Source organism: Poeciliopsis prolifica, unplaced genomic scaffold (assembly GCF_027474105.1).
Source record: "Poeciliopsis prolifica strain line A6 unplaced genomic scaffold, Auburn_PproV2 SCAFFOLD010, whole genome shotgun sequence".
Lineage (NCBI taxonomy): Eukaryota > Metazoa > Chordata > Actinopteri > Cyprinodontiformes > Poeciliidae > Poeciliopsis > Poeciliopsis prolifica.
In genome coordinates this window covers 8964542-8982588 of record NW_026562385.1, presented here as the reverse complement: position 1 = coordinate 8982588, position 18047 = coordinate 8964542, and the positions used below count along the sequence as shown (strand labels likewise).

Genomic DNA, 18047 nt, shown 5'->3' with positions numbered 1-18047 from the left:
ACTTTTGCTTACTGATTGAAAGACCTGAATAAATTTAGGCGTTGATTCGAAAACTTTGATTTCGCTTTGTTTTAACTTTTAATTCATTCAGAAGCTGACTCGCTGGTGGGCTTCACAACCAATGAGAGTTTGAACCTAAGGTCCAATGTTCACTTTGAGGATTTTCTTATGCAGAGCAGAATTTGTGAGTCCATCATTTAGCACTAGCTGACCAGATCTTGAAACACCGAAGCATCACGTTACCACCAACACGACAAACAAAAAATGCGATTCCTGCGATTCTGTTAAAACATTTTTATTAAAATTTTCTCCCTTCAACTAATTGATTGTACTCCCATGAAAGCTTAGCAGTTTTTTTGCTTTAAAATTCGCAGTATGATGAGAAAGCAACCCTGAGGCGTCGTTCAATGCAGAGGGAGAACGTCAGCTGGAGCTGATTTTGGCAGTTTGTGCAAGACGGCGAAAGTGACTTCAAACAGTTTCCCTCAACCCTCTTTATCTTTCTGCTAAAGAATGGATCAGTTTCAGTGGTTTCAGTCAAAACCGCCTCCACTTGGCTGCTTCTACACGCCACACACTGAGCAATAAATGTTCCTCTCAGTTGGCTGAGTTAGAGTTGGAACATCTGTGATAACCTATTTCAGCCGGTCATGAGTTGATGAAAAAAATGGAATAAAGGTTCAGAGTTGAACAAAATGCCAAAAAAGTAAAAAAAAAAAGTCTAAATTTATTCTTCTTTGCAGGACGAACTCCATCAATGACTTAGGAAAACTTTTAAGTGTTTTTCTGGTCATTTCATATCATAATGAAAAAAATGTGGCAGTGTTGAGTCGTACTAATGTTGACACAAACCATAACACTGAGGTTCTTTTTCATCCATTTCACAGTAGTCATCACAAAAAATATATGTACAATCAAAAGGCAAGTTGTGATTTTTTTTTTATTTTATTAATTTCTTTTGGGAAGTTAAATCTCTTCCATTAGCAGGGCCGAATTTCCAAAGACATGGATGCTGGCATCCAATTCACTAAGAAAAACTGATTTTAGTAATTCAAATTACAGAACATTAATAAGTCGGCCCAAACTGATGCATTGCAGGTTTAATTTGTCCTCTATCCTACATATAATTAACAAATATTTGAATATTGTTTATATTCATAAAAATCCTAAATGAATACAACTCACATGATTTGGGCCAATGAGATTTATGCTAAGCATCCTGTCAAATTAGTGACAGTATTAGATGGAATTACTGTCTCAATTTTAAAGAGTAAAAAGAAACAAAAGTTTATCTCTGAATTAATGTGAGACGATGTGAACAGGGCTGGCCCCAGGTTGTCAGGGGCCTTTTTGCACAATTGGTCAATATTTGCTGAGATGAAATTCCTTTCGATCTTAACATTAAAATTTGAAACAACTTTAAATATTTCAATTTTCCTGCGTGCAAATTGCAGCATTTTCAGGAGGCCTGATGGTTTCTGAGCCCTAAGAAGCAGCTTAGCTTGCTTATGCCTTGGGTCGGCTCTGAAAGTGTGCGTAAATATGTGGTTGTGTGCGTTTGCGGTGAGTTCAACCAAGGTGAGGCACCGTGTGCCAGATACATGATTACACAACCAACGGTTGGGTTTTCATCCATATCGTTTGTGCAGTGGCTGATATTTTATCATCCAAAACGAGCAACAAATCCAAGTCCTGTCCAGGATTTATATCTAGACTTTATGGGATTAATTACTGCAGGGATGTAAAAGGGGGTGGGAAAAAAAAAAACCTTCAGCAAACAGGATGACTGTTTCTTTTAATAACAAGCCTTTCCCACAAAGACAATAATCTGTGGCGATAATTTAATGATGTAACTTCCTGTACCTGGAGAAAAATGTGACAGAATGTTCTCCACGCTCTTGAGCAACCTAAAAAAAAAGATTCGCTAAGAAAAAGAAGAAAAAAAAATGCAAGTGTGAACATTTTTCTGGTGTTAAATGTCGAAGATCATTAGAAGTTTCATTAAAAACATAAAAGTGTCTGTTCCTGAATTTTAAAGACATTTTCTTAACTATATTTTGGACAGATTTACTTGTTCTATAAAAGACGCATCACACAAGGAGGAAATAAAGTAACTGCGTAGCAAAGGAGGAGAAAAGGAGAAATAAACAACTGCAGTTTCTCACTGTGGTTTTGTGTCCTTTTGGTCAACTGAGATGATAAAACCGCCGGAGAGATGCAAACAAAACAGAGCAACAGATGTTATACTTCTTTAAAGCATCACACAAGACGCCCAGCAGACATTACATCAAGACTCCCACCCCAATACCGCTTATATTTAGAGCACATAACAACAAGAGAGGGTTAAAAATGCTCATCTTAACAAGATTACAAGAAAGCAGCTTTATGTTTAACACCACTGCTACAAACGTTTAGAAACGACAACATGCTATAGAAACATAGCACCTTGCAAGTAAACTCTTTTCCAGGTTTTACTTTTTATTCAAACTAAACAGGTTTTACTGTTTAGTTTGCACTTTTCAAGTTGCAAACTAAACCAGATTTCATGAGGTTGAGCGACACGTTGCTCCTTTAAAAACCTGAAAAGTGTGTGCAGCCCCTCCCGAGTTTGTACCACGCAAGGAAATTTGTTGTAACGTTTCAGGAATTGCAGCTTTATTTCTATTTGTAGATTTTGAAATGAAGAAAAAATTTATTTTTTTTTTGTATGGAAAACTTCAGAAAATTATGCAAAAACGGCAGTTTCCATCTTAATGACAATTAAAAAAGGTCTAAAAATATGTATTACTGGTTGGATTGGGTGTCATTTTGTTATGAGAATAAATTAAATGCAGTTATTATAAGAAAAGAAGCAGGTCAAACTGTCACAGGTTGCGGTTTAAACACGTTTTTGGATGATCGGTGATTATCATGATTCTGTTCTTTGGTATTCATGATGCGTTTCACTCACTAACATTCTCTAACAAACCTTCACAAAAAATATTGAATTTCTTTGCTGGAAATTGTGTATTTTCCACCTTTTTGTTAGTTTATGACGTAGAATCCATTTAAGATGAATTAAATGGAGCGGTTTTTGGATTACAAAATGTTTTGGCGAGGTTATGTAGAATCCAAAAGATCTCCACTCACTTTATAGAAAACATCCCAGAAAGACATGCACCGATTCTTTCATTTCGCTTTATTTGACAAGTTTTAGATCATTGATTTCCTTTTCTTACAATAACCACATACAATGTTTATCAATTGGCTAAAATAATATAAAACATTACTTCCACAGTTTATTTATATTATGTACATGCACTCATATTTAGAGGCCCACAGAAAAGAGAAAGTCAGGCCTTAGTTTATTCACAAGTGCACTTTCTTCAGTCCGTCTTCGCTGTGGAGAGAGGCCGTCCCACCAAGGATGCTTCGGCTCCAGGGAGCCGGTTCGGACTTATTTTTCGTGGACGTGGAAGCGTTGTTGGTTTAGAAATGACCGGATGAAAGCGGCCGGCGACTAACAGTCACCGCTTTGCTTTTGATTTGTTTTTGGGAGTTTTTTTTTTTTTCCCTCCCCACAATGGAGCTTATCTACACGAAGTTACAGTGCCTTGCAAGGGGACGACACACCAATAACGAATGACTTCATCACTTTCAGCTGGATTCACAATGAGAATCTATACACCGACTGGAAAAACAGAGGAGAGTGTGGAGAAAAGACTCGGTCCCGCTCTGCTTTTTTCTTTTTCCTGAGCCAAGATGTACTGATATACGTCCTTCTCTGCTAATTCCATGACAAGCATCAGGATTGTCCTTTTCGTTTGTGTCCAACCTGACTGGTGTGTGTGATTTCTAGCCTTATTTCCAGCAGTAGGCACACTAATGGACACATAAGCACACTACGTCTGAGCACTGATGGTTGGAGGAAGGTACACCTCTACTGCCAAACAAAACAACTGAGGATTTCATGGGATTTCGAGGTGGATTCTTGTTTGTACAGCCTGACGAAATGAGTGAGCTGAGCACTTACGCCAACGCTAATGCATTGAAAATGCAAAAATATTTATTACATGTACAATCATTTGTGTTTTTGTAGTTTGAGAAGGGATACAGGGCGAAAAAAGAAAGAGATGCTTTGCATTTCACCTGTGGGATAGTGTAATAATACTTTAAACAGATTCTTATTGGAGTGGTCCTTCGGGTGCTTCCTGTCGCCTCCGGCTGATCCGCTCCTCTATGTGGGGGCAAACTTCCTGGCTTGTGCCCTGACCCGCTTCTCATAGTCCATCCTGTTCTGACTGAGACACAAAAATGCAAATTAGGCTTGAGCGATATTAAAAAAAAAAAAAAAAAAAAACATGCATAATTGTGATTAATTCAGATTTTCCTCCCAATTTGCTTTGCTTTCCATCATTTTCCAGAGGGTGTAGAGTTGAGGAGGCGCGGATAAATTCAACCTTAAGCGCCTCGTTTTTTTGGTTTTTAATTCTCAACGTTGCACGTTTTACAAATAATCCACATCTGCGAGAACAAATGTCCAGATATAGGAAACCGTGCACTTCCGGAATGACTGACTTCCACTCTCCGCTGACCACTTACAGCGGCGGTCGTCCTGCGGAGGGCCGACTCAGACACTCACCAGTAAATCGTGTAGGCCTCTGCTTGTGCCGGGTCCTGAATGTTGGGCTCATTCAGCAGCTCCTGAATGCCCAGCAGGATCTAAGCAGAAAGGGTTTTGCACTCATTACATCCACCCAGAAAAATGGATCATAAAACTTTATGACATGATCACTCACATTGCTGGCAGGAAGCAGTAAAAACGTTTGTGTTATTTTATACTGAGGGGATTTCCATCCTCACTTGCTCCTGGTTGCATTAGCGTAGCCTTCCTCTCAGCTCACTGTCACATTTGCCAGGTAACTGAATATAATACGTGATTCGAAGTCGTAGTTTATTTTCAATCTGTTAACCTCTTAATATTGTTATTAATTAATTAGCATTTGTTCATCGTTCGTCTAGTTATTACCGTCAAAAAAGAACTTCCCAGCTTGAAATAAACTATGTACGACCGCACAAGCTGTCTTTAAAATGCATGTTCTAACTAAAGGTTGCATGAATTAAAAAGAAAAATCTAAATAGCTTTTCACTTTGGCAAAAAGGCAACTAGAGTAGAAGAAAAAGCAGAGAAGCAGCTACGTTATGCAACAGGCTGCAGCTTTTTCCACTTAATTTAACCTTATTTGCACCTTGTTGCCAGAGCAGCCAGACTGATGCAACACACCGGGCCAGACGTACCCAACAGACGTTTTCTACGAGCGGATAGATAATGCAACGTGCAGCGTTTGTAGGGTGGAAAGTTAAACGAGTTTTCTAAGACAGAAGTCGTGATGCGTCGTCTCTGCTTTTTCTGCACTGCCCCTCGTTTCAGCTCGACGTTAGTAAACGGTACCGACAGCCTTCTGACAGGACGCAGGGGATATAAATTATTTTATGCTCATAAAGGAGTATATTTGTTTTCTGCACAAAGTGAAATATGTCAAATAAATAATTTTTGCTGTTAACATTTATTTGGATCTGTTCGCAGTGGATCAGACGGCGCCGTGATGTGAGCTGATTTCTTCTCCCCTTCTCTCTTCCTGTCACTCTACTGATGAATCAAAACCGCAACTAAATCTTTTTTTTTTTTTATTTGATTAATAAAATCTATAAACACAAAAAAAAATCCAGGAGTTTAGTAACGCCAAGAATAAAAGCATTTAGTCGACTAAAAGAAGTCGCAACAATCCAAACCTGCTTGATGGTGATGGCCGGCCGCCAGTCCTTGTCCTCCTCCAGGATGGACAGACACACGGTGCCTGATGGGTAGACGTTCGGGTGGAATATCGGCGGCTCGAACTTACCTAAAGAAACAGCAACACATTTTAAAAATGAGTGGGCCTGCCATGAGTTATCATCCAAATTTTGCTGGATGATAAATTGTTCCAGAAGTTACTGCGATAAACGATAACGTCGTTGTGTTGAGACCATGTTTAAGGAATGTGACGGTAATAGCAAAATAATAATGCAGATTCGTAAAGATCAATAAACTTTATATCTAATTCACATTTGACACGGGAACTGGAAGACATTTTAAATATTCAAAATAAACAAAACAACAAATAAAATGAATTTTGAAGACTTTGTAACCAAAATTATTCTTCAAAAAAATGTCTATTTGAGAGCAAAGCACCAAACTGAAGAGTTTTATCATCCATATCTTGGAGGAAAGACAGAAAAAAGAGAGTAATGTTCAATCATGCCAATGGAAATTATAGTTTGTTTTAATTCATCATGCAATTAATTGACTTATTGATTATTGTGACAGGCCTGAAAATGAGTCAACAGGTCAAAATCCTTCAACTTTACAAACTTTTCGTGTTACAACCACAATAGGTTTATGTGGCCTTTATGAGACACACCAGCACAAATCAGCAGTGGATTACAAAGTATACATTATCTTTCTTCCAGGTGAAAATCTGATAAAAATGCGTGGAAGTTTGTAAGAAAATCTGCAAAAGTTTAAGAGGCCTGAATTCTTCAGCAGAGATCTGTACTTCTTCTAAATAAATTGTGCGTCCTCCAACATTAAAATGTGCTTCACATTTCTCACAACCTCCCGACTCTGTGAGGCATACTGCACGTATGCAACGTTTAAAAAAAAACAAGCATTTCGCACGCACACACATGCAATGAGCTGTAGGAAAACGACAGCCACCACAATGCAACTCTGGAAACTGATCCTTGAATACGAATATTGTCCAGATTCTCATTAACCAAACTCTATTGCTGTCGTGAGAACATCTAAAACCATGCGGTTCAGTCAACCTGCGCGGTTTGGACCAGGTAGTGCAACAGTTAAATTTTATACACAGGGTTTTTGTGGTCAGCACTATTATTTCCTGAGCTCTTCCTGCTTCCTTTTTAAATAGCTGGCTGTTTGTGCTCTTTAGCGTGACATTAACGACGCACGAAGATGCTAGAAGAGAGCGACTCACATTTGGGTGGAGAGGACGGGTAGTCGTCTTTGAACAGCATTCGGAGCTTGTAGAGTCCTCCCTCCCACAAGGTCTGAGGGATGAAAGGGGAAGCAGAAGAGTTACTGAATGGACTGAGTAATTCATCAAATGTCATTGGCTTTTTAACTCTGAATCTCACTTCATGTCCAAAGCCGGAGTCCAGCAAAGACGCATCGACTTTTAAAACGCTAAACTGAGAGGGAAGAAGTTGAATATTTCTAATTTCGAACACAGATGTGAAAGAACGTGTGGTGGCTATATATTTAAAGGTGACCTACTAAGCTTCCTTGAACAGATAAGGGAAGGTCGATGGTCTATACAAAACACGTAAATTATTATTTTTTTTGCACAAAATCATCCTTGGGTAATGAGATTTTAGTCGCCTGGTCAGTTCTGCCTATTTTGAGGTCCTGGTTCAGGACGCCCCACGACTCAATGTTTACACTCGCATTTTCACATGCAAGTGTAAATATCGTAGAACCGTACATCTTTGAAAAGCAGAAGTAGAGCCTCCTGCAAAACCAACAAGCAAGTGGTTTCTGGATGTTTAGTCCACGACTTATCTTTTCCAGCAGCCGTTTTACAAACCGTACAGCGGTTAAAACTACTGACCAAATGTCCCAGAGCTCAGCTTGTGGCTAGGCAACAGGTCGAGCTAGGCTGGGGTTGCTAGGTGAGGGTTAGTCTGCACTGATTTGATTTGCAATCGGGAGGTTTTTGAAACGGCTTGTTTTTCAGACACCAAAAAACATTAACTTATTGCCAAAAAACAGTGTTTTGCTTTGCTTTTTTAACCACTTTGGTTGTTTTTAGGAGGAGTAGAGACCTAAATTGAAGTGTAAAAACTTGCAAAATGTGAATTCCACATAATAGGTTCACTCTAAATGCAGCTACACAAGAGCAGGGAAGCACTGTGTACTGTGGATCTATATTGCCTAGAGCTATTCGACATTTTGTCATGACAATTCCAAATCTGATGGGGTTTTATCTGTTAGACCAAACCAAATCTTGTGGGATTGCATGTTCATGGTGATGTGGAGTGATACGTTTGGAGGCTAAAAGTCTAACTTTAGTCTTATATGCTTATTTAACTGGTGGCAAAATGCAAACAGAACATCTAACAGCTTTCTTTCATCAATATCTCTTCCATAAAAGGCCAGATTTGAAGAGTGCCACTATTTTTCCTGTCAACAGAAATGCATGTCGTTTTTCACATTCTTACTTGTAATAATTAAATAAATAAAAGCAAGCACACTTGACATCCCAGTGCACAATAATGTGCCACCTAATGTTGATCCATCACATAAAATCCCAATAAAAATGTGCGGCAGCGACAGTGGTCCAGATAACTTTGGTCTGTTCGCTAGTGCAAATATCTTGAAATAAGACATTACTTTCCATCAAGAAATACAAGCTTGTTTTAAGTCCATAATTTCTTGATATCGATGAAGAAGTACTTGTTCCACTGGCAGATTATCTCACTTAAAACATGGGAAAAATCAATTGCTAAAAATGAAATAATCTGCCAATGGAACTAGTATTTTTTAATCAATATAAAGGAATCATTTATTCAAAACAAGCTCCTATAGCTTGCTGCAAAGTTCTTTTTAAGCTATTACTGTCTTATTTCAAGTAGACCAAGATATTTGCACTAAAAACTAGACCAAAATTGCTTGGGCAGATTTTGTGTGTTTGCAGTGTGAACACTTTGCCAGATAGCGCGTGCAAAGAACTGACAGAAATAAATGTGGAAAACTTTGTCTTAAATGTCACCGTACCCCTTTCTTTCCAGGGATGGCACACTCCCAGTTCATTAGATTCATGGTTCCATCTGGATTCTTAGTGGGCACAGCAACGAAACCCTGTTGGTTTAGAGGAAACAAGTCCTAATGTGATTTAAGAAATGTTTTTATTTGCAGACATCGCCATGTAGAGGCTGCATTTTAGGATAAAAGCGTGTTGTTTACGCCGCTGCTCACAAATGGGTGGTCTTTCCTCCAGGCTTTGCGCTCCTGGGACAGCCTGCTGAGAGCAATGCCAGACATGATTGCTCATTAACGCCACCTGGTGGAAGAATGAAAACACAACACTACTGTTCATTTCCATGAAAAAGTTATTCACCCATTAAATGCCTGTTTACGGTGTATCTCTACAGGGTAGCGACACAAACTCGCTTAATTTTGTATTGTAAGAATTAGAATTTGTGAGCAAGACAGTAGAAATAAACATAAAACGAGCTACCAGCTTCCTTCCTCGTCACAGAACCGAAACTACGATGTCCGCTAGCGGCACACGACAAACAGCAGCGCTTTTATTTTATCGCGTCATTTCAATACACTTACGTCTTATTTTGTTTTATGAGGGAATATCACAGAGGATCTGAGGCTGGAGGAAGGGGAGGTTTGTTTGCTGAAATGATGCTAACGTTGGGTCCGTGATAACAGCAACGGAAAGATAAAACAACTCAACGCCTCAAAACGCACCAACGGCGCAACTTACAGCACAAAAAACCGAGCCGAATAAAACTTATCTTTCAATAACAAAACTCTAATAGCTTGTATAACACCTATTGACAAAATTATGGGCTACTTTTTAAGAATAGTTAAAACAATGTAGCGCTAAAACCCGTTTTAACAGCTAGCCTTCAGCAAGAAAGGACCCCAATTTGTTTATTTCGTAAGGACCTTCAGGCAGTGATTCGGACGCATGGGCCGCCATCTTTTTTTGTAGTTTTTTTTCTTTTTGAGAAAATTTCAAATTTCTATGGTTGAAATTTCAAATATAGAATTTACAACGTGACAAATACAATTTCTTCAATCCTCCCAAGACTTATTTTAAAAAAGAAAAACTATATCTCTTTTGAAAATATTAAGTTTATAACTGAAAAAAATCACTTGTAACAAGCAGCTGTGATCAGTCCAGTATACATTTCTGTTATATAATTAAAAAGTGAAATATTTTAGCGATCTATAAGCATAACACCCTTACCAGATGAATCCAAGAAATATAATATAAGCCACTTATGTAACTTTTTCTATCAACACAAAGTACAAAGACTTATTTCTAGAAATAAAGAATTTGCAGCTCCCCAGAGGAAGCTGGGAAGTTTGAATGAGAAGGTTTCAAACATAACAGGTCCTGGGAATGGGAACAGACAAGTTTCCATACCAGGTTGTACTTTGAACTATGCTATGGGATCAGCTTCCTAAACAGTTTCTAAATAACAATAATAATAAAAAAACAGATTTAAATACATTTATAAAAATTTATTCTTATTAACAATACATTACATAAAAATTAGAGTTATACTTTAATGGCTTTGAGCAACAAAAACATTCTGCAGCAGAGTGCTTGAGAATCAGCTTATCTGCATGAAATCAAGCTTATTTGCTGTTTTTCCATCACTCCACCAGGATTCCCACTTATTCTGATCTGCTTACAGTCATTCCAGCAGAACACACCACCACATCAATGGTGGCTAGAGAACAATTTCACACATCATTTCACATTACTTTGAGAGAAGCATTATATTTGTTAAAAAAAAAAAACTTAATCATGAGGTAAATTGCACAAGTTGAAGGCACAGAGTGGCTCTTGACACAGCAGCATTAGTTGTGAATTAAGATTTAAAACACTGATGGATGGTAAAGCCTGTGTTATTTTGTTTGACGTTCCTCATAGAAATACCCGCATATATTGTTCTGTTTACATGACGAAACCAGATATTTACATACACAGCATAGAACAACAACTTTCTACAACTTCCCTGTTGATAGAGTCAGCTGTAATTATCCAAATTATTTAGTCTTGTCAAATTCCAGACTAATACTTTCTTCAAATGTAAAAAAAAAAATCAAGAAGAAAAATAAAAGAGTGACGTGTCTTTATGTCATTTGGTAAAGCCGAAGTATAGAAGTGGCAGCATCGTGTTGCAGGATAGATCGGTCCACTTCGCTAAGCAGGAAAAAATTATGTGGAAAATCAAGTCATATTTCAAAGAATTAGTTAGGAAGATAAAGGGCAGACAAAAAAAAAAAGAGAGTTTTCATAATTTAAAACAACGGTAAGCAAACAGCTGGTTTGCTTATGGTGGGTTGTGTACGACAAAGTTAATGTTTTACCGTGGACCATCACATTGCCCTCATATCTGTATCACAGAAAATTTCTGCGCAGAGAGCAAAAGGTGTGTGTCATCCTGAAATCATAATTTAAAAGGCAATTCCACGAAATACAAAGCAAATGTGCGCATACTGGTGAATAATAAGAAAAAAAGTCATTTGGGTAATCATGACTGACATAAAACAGGCAAAGTTTAGTCTAATTTTGTGTCAGACAGTGAGAATCAATAAGATTTGCACGTCTGTATACAGCGCATATAAATATCTTGTTTCAACTGTAGTCTTGAGGAACTCAGTGATGCATTCACATTTGATAAACATTCATTCATCATTCATGTAGTTGTACAATACTTTAGAGTTTAGTTTAGAGAATGAAATGCAGATCGGAACCTTTAGCAGTTTCCACTGAAAGAGGTCGACCAAATCAGACCTTCTTCCCCTCTGAGACGATGAACTCTGCAGGAGCCCTTTTGAAAAACTCTGTCCAGGATCCGTCATAAAGACCAACGCCGGGCTTCCCGAGCCGGTGAGCGGCCAGAATCACGTGACACGCTGTGATTCCCAAACTTCAGGAAGCCCAGAGTGGCTTCTCCAGGTCCACCCCGGCCTTCTGGAAGACTTTGTGATATTTTCCAGAGGAATCCAGGAGAGATGTGAAGGGGACGTTGATCACCGTTGGAAAATGCCCCGGGGGGACATCTGAGAAAACAAGGGAGGGGTGGGAATTTTTTTATTTAGTTATTCATTCATTTTTGTCAGTGATAGTCTTGTACATTTTATTCTTACTTAAAACATTTGTCTTTATCTGCCTATATGGATCTACTATGACCAGGGGTTATTTCTGAAATGATTTCAAAATCATATTCAAAATCTGGCAGATCGTCTTTAAGCTTTACTAAAAAGGGGAAACAAAATTATTCATATCTTTTTCATAATTGTTCAGGTGGTAATTAGAATTTTATGTGACAGAGCAAAACAAAACAAAGTGTGGTAGTTTGATATCTGTCTACCAACTTTACCCATCTAAGTTGTTAAATTTTTTAACTGTGTTGGAATATAGTTCCAAGTTTAATTGAATTCAGTGGAGAGCATTTCTTTTAGTTCTCAAGTTTTGGACTTCGACTAGACCACTGTAGCTTATGCTTGGAATGAAAGCTTTCCATTTTATGTTAATGGTCGTTTTCTTGATGAAAGATAAACCACCACCCCACTCCTTAAATAAATACACTCCTCACCTTCTCTTGGTTCTGGTTCGGAACCGCGGAGCCGGTCGACAGACCGGGCGTCCACCACCTGGACCTGCTTGGTCTTGATGTTCTGCAGCACATCTTCATAGCTTTTCACCCAGGTCTGGTTCAGGCTCGCCTGGAAGTCCGTCTTGTCCGGCTTGGTGTAATCGGAGGTCACCGGGTGACCGTCAGCTACCCAGTTCTTGAAGCCTCCGTCCAACACCGACACCGAGCTGTGGCCGAACACCCGGAGCATCCACCACACTCGGGGCGCGGTGAACGAGCCGAAGTCGCTGGTGTCGTAAACCACGACGTGGGTGTCGTTCCCGACGCCGAGGTCGCTGACGTACCGGGAGAAGTCGCTGGCGGTCGGCAGCATGTGGTCGTACGGGGAGCTCTTGTCGCAGCATTCGTCTAAGTCGAAAAACGAGGCTCCCGGTATGTGTTTGTGACTGAACTCGTGTCTGTGGTTCCGGTAGCTTCTTGGCACGTAAGTTCCGTCCAGAACACGGCGTTTTGGGCCGGTGAGTTTTGTCTTGGCTGAGTTAGCCAGCCACTGAGCGGAGACCACGGTGCGTATACCTGAGAGACCATGACTGACAGCTGAGTAAAATGACGGGCATTATGATAGGCAAGGGTAACGGCACGCGGCTCTTCTTCTTGGTGTTTATTGGCGGTTGGCAGGAAACGTTAGATGAGCGTTACCGCCACCAACTGGTCGGTTATCGTTTAGGTCAGAAATGCACCAGCAAGGATGTCCAAACTTTACCAAATTAAAATCCTTAAAGCAACAAAAATCTTTATGTACAATACTTTCATTTCCACTCTTCTTTGTACTTTTGCATTGTGAGCGCTTGGAAACCAGTTAAATTCTTTGTTTGTGCTCACAGTCTTGGCCAACAAAGCTAATAAATAAAACAATCAGCATTTTAATAAAACAAACCTTCAAGCAATCGGATTCCTAAATAACACTGATCCAAAAAATACTTATGTACAGGTTTTTTTTTTTGTTTTGTTTTGCAAGATTAATAGAATATTGATCAAAATTTATTAACATTCTTTATCAAGCCATGGTGACGTCCCTGCAGCACAACTACCATGTTTAATGTAGGGATGCTGAAGTCAGGGTGCAATGTCTGTTTCCTGCCACAGATAAAAAACAAAAAAAAAAACAATAAAAACCTCCTTAGCATCATCTGTCCATAGCATCTTTTTCCAAATTTCCATTGCATAGCATTTAATAAACCAAATGCTGTACTTCTATTGCTTTTCTTCTGGCCACTCTTCCATAAAAAAACAATTTAAGTACACAGCTGACAGCTGAGCCCCATGCTGTTAAACCTGTCAGGGCTTGAGCAGTATTTATAAAGAAATTAAATTACACACAGATAAACTATTTGCCATCACATAAATCTCAGTTAGTTTGACGTTTGTGGTTCTCACAACAGAATGTCAGATGAAGGAGGTCAGCAGTTATGTGAATGTGTGATCATTAGTCTTGATCAATGAAAGTTTCATTCTGAGTCTTGAGTTCTCAAATACAGAAAATATTCTGAAATCTTTCGAGGTAGAAAAAAAAATATACAAAGCTGGATCTTGCTTTTTCAAATATGAAACATTCTGCAAAAAATAACATCACTGCAAAGACAGTTTTAGTTTTAAGACGTTGCTGGAGGAATATAATAAATGTAAGACGAACATCATGTTTCTCTTAGCTCATTCGTCGAGGTACAAATAATTACATCTGGGAAGAATTTACCTGGAGATCCATAGAGGGGCATCATTGAATAGGAAACAGGATTTGAGTTTAAAAAAAAAAGAAGTTCTAAACAAATCGGATCATGTGAGTGGAAAGAGCCTCATTTTATTGGACAATAAGGGGGGGGAAACAATCACATGATGCTGTGAGATTTGTACAGATGGCACAAAGCTGTTGCATGTCCTCACATTTTTCTGCGTTTTAATTGGTCGGACGATTAACGTGTCATTTTCACTGTGCAGTTGCGTTCAGTTGCAAAAGTGAACTTGTACCTTTTTAAAAATCTACTAGAGGCAGTCACTTGAAGAAAATCACAATAAAATATGATAATTCCTTTAATGCTATTATCTACAATTGAAATGCATAAGGTTCTGCACCAGAACACTTGACTGACATTGACCAGGTTTGCACAATTTCTCACGGAATCGTTACATTAATAGCAGCATAACAACAGAACAGAGATTGCAGCGCCGTAAGATGCATGCAGATTTGAGGCACTTTGGCAGTTCCGTTTTCACATGATTGAGCAACGGTACAAGTTGAAACACGTTATTTAACATATAATAATATGCATAATTTTCTTTAATTTTATATTAAATCACAAAATAAAAACTAGATTATATTTGCATGGCACAGTGTGAGATTCTCTGAAACGATGTCTTCTGCAGCTCTTAAAAGTTAGTCATGATTCATAAAAGCCTTTCATCCCAGGATAAACCTCCTCCTACAAGGCGAGTATTTGAAGTTTCTCCACAGCAAAATATTGCTTCTATCCTCAAAATGTGACCTGTTCTTGATTGCACCAGGCTAATCATTCCTTCTTTCCCTCCCCCTCCGAGACGATGAACTCTGGAGGAGCCCTTTTGAAAAACTCTCCCCAGGATCCGTCGTAAAGACCAACGCCGGAGCGGCCGAGCCGGTGGGCAGCCAGAATCACGTGACACGCTGTGACTCCAGAACCGCAGGAGGCCCAGAGAGGCTTCTCCAGGTCCACCCCGGACTCCTGGAAGAGCTTGGTCAGATTCTCAGGGCTGTAGTGCCTTCCAGAGGAATCCAGGAAAGACGTGAAGGGGATGTTTATGGTTTCGGGAAAATGCCCAGGGAGAACATCTGAGCAGGGTTAAATGGTATTATTCATAAAAAGACATCAAATACAAAAATGTTGGCATTATCGCTTTAAAAATATAATTTAACAAAACCCTGTAATACCATTCCAGCCTGGGCTGCATCGCAGATTTATCATCAATGTAGTATTTACAACATCCCAAACATATGCTGGGACTAAATATTGGGATTAAATATTAAACTTTTACATAAATATGCAAAACAGATTTATATTTTTTAACAAAACCATCTTGTTGGGATTTAAATAATTAAGAAGCTTTTGTTCCAGTAAACGGATATATTATCACAATCCGGGGTTTATGTTTGCAATGAACAGAACAGTATATGTTTATTTAACCCAAGTCTTAGGTCACAGCAACATTAACGAAGGTTGTTGTGCAAGGTGCACACATGTTCATACTGTGTTGCCCTTAAACTGATATTTAGAGCAATCAAATGTCTGGTTTTTCACTTATGCAATTTAAATGTATGGCTTTTGTGACACGTAAAATATTTACATTTTGCACATCATCTTCTTTTATTGTCTAAACTGTAAAGAAAGTAGGCTTTGTGTGTCTTAAATGACCCTGAGCTTCACTTGTGTCCTGTAATCTTTAACGAGCAGCAGCCTGTTTGTTCACTGGGGTTCATGACACCTTGAGTTGTTTTGCTCACCTTCTCTTGGTTCTGGTTCGGTACCCCGGAACCGGCCGGCAGACCTGGAGTCCACCACCTGGACCTGCTTGGTCTTGATGTTCTGCAGCACATCTTCATAGCTCTTCACCCAGGTCTGGTTCAGGCTCGCCTGGAAGTCCGTCTTGTCCGGCTTGGTGTAGTCGGAGGTCACCGGGTGACCGTCAGCCACCCAGTTCTTGAAGCCTCCGTCCAACACCGACACCGAGCTGTGGCCGAACACCCGGAACGTCCACCACAGACGGGGCGCGGTGTACGAACCGAAGTCGCTGGTGTCGTAAACCACGACGTGGGTGTCGTTCCCGATGCCGAGGTCGCTGACGTACCGGGAGAAGTCGCTGGCGGTCGGCAGCATGTGGTCGTACGGGGAGCTCTTGTCGCTGCATTCGTCTATGTCGAAAAACGAGGCTCCCGGTATGTGTTTCTGCTGAAACTCCTCCCTGGCGACTCGCTTGGTTTTCGGCAAATACCAGGACCCGTCCAGGACACGGAGTTTTGGGCCGACGAGCTTGTTTTGGATGGCATCCGCCAGCCACTGAGCGGAGACCACTGCGGGACAGGGAGCAGCCGCCATGTTGGAGAGGGCAAAACAGTCAATGTCAGCTGCAGATATAACTCGTGTCCCGCCCAGTTCTCTACCAAACAAGCCCATCAATTCCGCTTAGAAACTTCTTCCGCTTATTATAAAGTTATTTTTGAAGTCAGTTAAGTCATCTTCAAAAATAATTGAAGTCATAAAGTTTGCCACATGACATCTGCACACAAATAAGCATTTGTTTTCAAATGAATTAAAAATGGTGATCCATACAGCTGCAAAGACAACTGTGTGTGAACAATCGCTAAAATACACAAATATACCTGTTGGTTCTGCAGTTTGTTCCATTTGACTTTTTGTGCTAGTTTCCTATTATTTTTTGTATCCCTCGCTAAGAGACATATTTATGTAGCTTTCCTTCTGTTAACAGTGTTAAAAGACACAAATCACATATTCAAGGGAAACGTGGAGTTGAACTTCCAATTAAAAATAAACTAAGATCATTTTCAAATATGTTACTATTTGAAAAATATGACCTTACTCCGTTTACGTGACTGATGAAACTACTGACCTTATCAAAAAGGAAAGGACGGTTGAAGAAGAAGCACACATCACAAAAACCCAAAGCGAGATCATTTTTGACTCATTTCCAATTATTTTACTAATCTGGAAATTTAGTCAAATTATATAATAAGACCCCAATAAAGCTGGAGAAATGTATTGTTAGCTATTATTAGAGGAGAACAAGAGACAACCATGTCAGCCAAGGATAAACATGTTATCACTCTGATGAGCTGTAATAATGGGGACGAGTTAATGACCGTCTTTGTTATTTGTTTCTCTTTTAACCTCTAAGGAGACGGTATTCTCATGTCAGTTTTGCCAGTGTGTCGTCGTCAAACAGTGAACAGTGCAGCTTTAGAATTTCTTATCTGTTTTGTCCTGTCTGGTTTTCTTGGTTATTAAAAATGCAAGCCTCAACCTGTCTTCAGCATATGAAAAAATATGTACAATATTTTTAAGGTTTTGTTATTTAATGTAAGACCTTATGCAAATGATCAGGTGATGGATTTAAGGGTAGCAAAGCAATTGAGCGGATCACAGTATATATTTTTTTTATTAGTCCTTGAACTTGTAGGAATTAAGGGAGCATGAATCATATTTATCTCAGAGATTTTCATTTATTTACGTGATCGATAACTCTCCCTAATGTCTCAGAGTTAGTTATGGGATGCCAGGACTGAGTGCTTGGTACAGCACTGTTTATATTTGTTGTGAAATTTTTCTGGTTTCCTCCAATGACATTGAAAAATTAAAACAGTTTGACAAAAACAGTTGTTGGTTCTGATTCCTTCTTTATCCATTTTTATACTTTGCTTTTTTGTTCTCAGCCTCGTTAACTTGAGGAAAACTCTTAACTGCAATCGAGTCGAACGAGTTTAACGTTTAGGAAAACCGACACTTCAGGTGAGGACTGTGTGACAAGATCCTCTTTCACTAATGCTAGGATTTATTTATTTTTATTTCATAATAAGCATTTTGGATTCCATATTGGATACAACTCTCCACTTA

The 18047-nt window shown here is 39.2% G+C and overlaps 2 protein-coding genes and 1 pseudogene across 2 annotated transcripts; all 3 read right to left on the bottom strand.

The window, feature by feature from the left end:
* Positions 1-3163: 3163 nt before the first annotated feature.
* Positions 3164-9713, bottom strand: LOC129363871 (SUMO-conjugating enzyme UBC9-like). The gene is made up of 7 exons (XM_055036193.1): positions 9380-9713; positions 9017-9101; positions 8816-8899; positions 7017-7089; positions 5773-5882; positions 4622-4701; positions 3164-4280 (listed from the first exon to the last, which is right to left on the bottom strand). The coding sequence occupies exons 2-7, from the start codon at positions 9080-9082 to the stop codon at positions 4217-4219; spliced, it is 477 nt and encodes a 158-aa protein (XP_054892168.1). The 5' UTR covers positions 9083-9101; positions 9380-9713; the 3' UTR covers positions 3164-4216.
* Positions 9714-10333: 620 nt separating this feature from the next.
* On the bottom strand, positions 10334-13006 carry LOC129363505 (thiosulfate sulfurtransferase-like; annotated as a pseudogene).
* Positions 13007-14228: 1222 nt separating this feature from the next.
* LOC129363089 (3-mercaptopyruvate sulfurtransferase-like) lies at positions 14229-16547 on the bottom strand. Its single transcript, XM_055034935.1, has 2 exons — positions 15923-16547; positions 14229-15253 (listed from the first exon to the last, which is right to left on the bottom strand). The coding sequence occupies exons 1-2, from the start codon at positions 16512-16514 to the stop codon at positions 14955-14957; spliced, it is 891 nt and encodes a 296-aa protein (XP_054890910.1). The 5' UTR covers positions 16515-16547; the 3' UTR covers positions 14229-14954.
* Positions 16548-18047: the final 1500 nt, after the last annotated feature.

What these genes read in the sequence shown, in the direction of transcription:
- LOC129363871 (XM_055036193.1), bottom strand. Translation starts at nt 9,082, where the DNA reads ATGTCTGGCATTGCTCTCAGCAGGCTGTCCCAGGAGCGCAAAGCCTGG. An exon ending in CCATCCCTGGAAAGAAAGGG is followed by an intron (nt 7,090 to 8,815) that starts GTACGGTGACAT and finishes TTCATCCCTCAG; the next exon opens with ACCTTGTGGGAGGGAGGACT. An exon ending in CCCGTCCTCTCCACCCAAAT is followed by an intron (nt 5,883 to 7,016) that starts GTGAGTCGCTCT and finishes CTGTTTCTTTAG; the next exon opens with GTAAGTTCGAGCCGCCGATA.
- LOC129363089 (XM_055034935.1), bottom strand. Translation starts at nt 16,514, where the DNA reads ATGGCGGCTGCTCCCTGTCCCGCAGTGGTCTCCGCTCAGTGGCTGGCG. An exon ending in CGAACCAGAACCAAGAGAAG is followed by an intron (nt 15,254 to 15,922) that starts GTGAGCAAAACA and finishes AACCCTGCTCAG; the next exon opens with ATGTTCTCCCTGGGCATTTT.